Below are 2,373 nucleotides of genomic sequence, written 5' to 3'. Positions count from 1 at the left end.
TCCAGCTCTTGGACTTAGGCAATTCTCTTGCCTCAGCCTCCCCAGCAGCTGGGACTACAGGCACCTGCCACAACGCCCGGCTATCTTTCTGTTGCAGTTTGAACCCACCACCCTCAGTATATGGGGCTGGTGCCCTACCCACTGAGCTACAGGCACCGCCCTGAGACTCTGTCTCAAGAAAAATAAATAAATAAATAAATAAAATTTACATCTTGTCATCAGACCTGAGATGAATCATTCCACTGCAACATATTGTTAGAAGGCTGAAATGTTAGATGTGAAAAAAAAACCTTTCCCTGCTCTCTTGGGAATTCCTCTGTGACTCTGCACTTCTCACTTCTTTCTTTTTCCTCACATCCCACACCCTTCCTACGACCAGGGTAAGAAAATGTCTGTGTGCACTGACAATGTCACTGACCTCCGGATTCCCGAGGGTGAGTCAGGGTTCTCCAAATCCATCGTATCCTACGTCTGCCAGGCAGTCATCATCCCCTCAGAGGTGACAGGCTACAAGGCTGGGGTATCCTCACAGCCTGTCAGCCTCGCTGACCGACTGATTGGTGAGTACCTCAGCTGCTCCAGCTTTGTTGGAGTGAGTGTGCGTGTGTGCAAGTGTGCGTGTCTGTGCAGGAGAGAATGAAGCTACCCGGCTTGGGATAAAAGGCATCCTGTGAGGGGCCTGACCTCCTGACCCCAATTTTCTATTCCATCCTATGTGCCCCGTGCCCCTGGGGTCTCTGACAAACCTTTGTTCACCCTTTCATGAGCCACTCAGGGATGTAATGAGATGAAGTGAGGTTGGATGTTGATAGGTATTGAAAGAATTAAAGTGGGTTGCTAGCTGATGCTGCTAGTAAGAACTAATTAGGAGCTCTAATTTGGCAGGGGTGACAACAGATATGACTCTGGATGGAATCACCTCCCCAGCTGAACTTTTCCACCCGGAGTCCTTGGGAATACCGGACGTGATCTTCTTTTATAGGTGAAGATGAGAGGCCAGGCTAATGCAAGTGAAACCCAGGACTCCTCCAAGTTCTGCTGCATCCCATCCTCTCTCGCCACCAATTGCATATCAAGCCTAGCAGATCTGCCTAGTCATGTTAGCTAAAGGCCGGGAGTTCCCTGATCCCAGCTTGTGGCTATCACGGGGGCAGGTCTGCCCTGGAGGCAGAGAGAAAGATTGGATGATCTGCAGTGGACTTCCCTTCCAGCCTAAGGATCCTCCAGTGTGTGCCGTGCCTTTCCTAGACCATTGTATTTACTCCTTGACTAGATCTTGCTGATCCCCACCCTCCATGTAGCCTGTGCATTCCCTGTGTGTCAGGCTAGAGCCCAAGTCCTGACTTCCCCAGCAAGGGAATCATTCCATACTGGCTGCACTTAGTGGCTGTCCAACAACATGGTTGAGTGACTTGTTCCCCCATGGGGGCTGCTTTCTCTGCAGGTCCAATGATGTGACCCAATCCTGCAGTTCTGGAAGATCAACCACCATCCGTGTCAGGTGCAGTCCCCAGAAAGCTGCCCCTGGAAGTCTGTTGCTGCCAAGGTAAGCCCTACAAAGGTATGTAACAAAGGCCAAAGTCTCCCTTCCTTGGACTCATTCTATCCCAAGAGCCAGCGATTACTGAAAAAAAAGCAAAAGGGAAAAGAGTTTGAGATCCCTTATTAGGCTATTGGAGGCATAGTGATGGCCCCAAATTCTCAATCATCAGAAGGAAGACTTGAAGCTGCCCCCATGTTCCCGTTACAGTGTCAGCTGTACAGTGCAGCATGGTGGCCCATGGCTCTGGCTGAGAGCTGGATTTGAATCAGCTCCTCCATTTCCTACCTGTGTTATCAGGGATATATTTCTTATCTTCTCTAGGCCTTTCCCCCCCTTATCTGTAAAACTGGCATCATAGTAAGTTCTCTCAGGTTGTTTTAAGGACTAAAGGAACCAGTGATACTTTAGGTACAGGGATGTCCAACTATTTGGCTTCTCCAGGCCACATTGGTAGAAGAGTTATCTTGGGTCACACATTAAATACACAAACACTAAGGAAAGCTGATGCACACACAAAAAGGTCTGTGCATAATTTTTGTGATATCTACCACCACAGATAAGCAAAAAAAATCCTCACATAGTTTGCATGCAAGCTCACATGGGCCACACTTTGGCCCTTGCTAGGAGTTAAGGATTGGAGAAGGTTTAGGGATCCTAAGAATGGATCTCTCTACAACTAAAAGATCCAATTCTGAGTTTAATAGCTGAGTTACTAAATTGAAAGTTTCCAGGCTCAGCACCTGTGGCTCAAGCGGCTAAGGCGCCAGCCACATACACCTAAGGTGGTGGGTTCGAATCCCCAGCCCAGGCCCACCAAACAACAATGATGG

The 2,373-nt window shown here is 48.7% G+C and overlaps 1 protein-coding gene across 4 annotated transcripts in view; it reads left to right on the top strand.

Annotated features, from left to right (window-relative positions):
- The window catches only part of KIAA1324 (KIAA1324 ortholog), an 83,723-nt gene that overhangs the window by 77,100 nt on the left and 4,250 nt on the right, over positions 1–2,373 (top strand). For all 4 annotated transcript variants that reach the window (XM_012801711.1, XM_003784078.2, XM_003784077.2 and 1 more), the window contains 3 exons: positions 380–560; positions 886–982; positions 1,445–1,546. In XM_012801711.1, the coding sequence (XP_012657165.1) occupies positions 380–560; positions 886–982; positions 1,445–1,546 (380 nt within the window). The remainder of the gene's footprint in view (positions 1–379; positions 561–885; positions 983–1,444; positions 1,547–2,373) is intronic.

Source organism: Otolemur garnettii, unplaced genomic scaffold (genome assembly GCF_000181295.1).
Source record: "Otolemur garnettii isolate 467f Iridium unplaced genomic scaffold, OtoGar3 scaffold00010, whole genome shotgun sequence".
In the NCBI taxonomy this organism is placed as follows: Eukaryota; Metazoa; Chordata; class Mammalia; order Primates; family Galagidae; genus Otolemur; species Otolemur garnettii.
The sequence above is the reverse complement of the archived record's forward strand: the minus strand, read 5'-3'. Positions and strand labels throughout refer to the sequence as shown.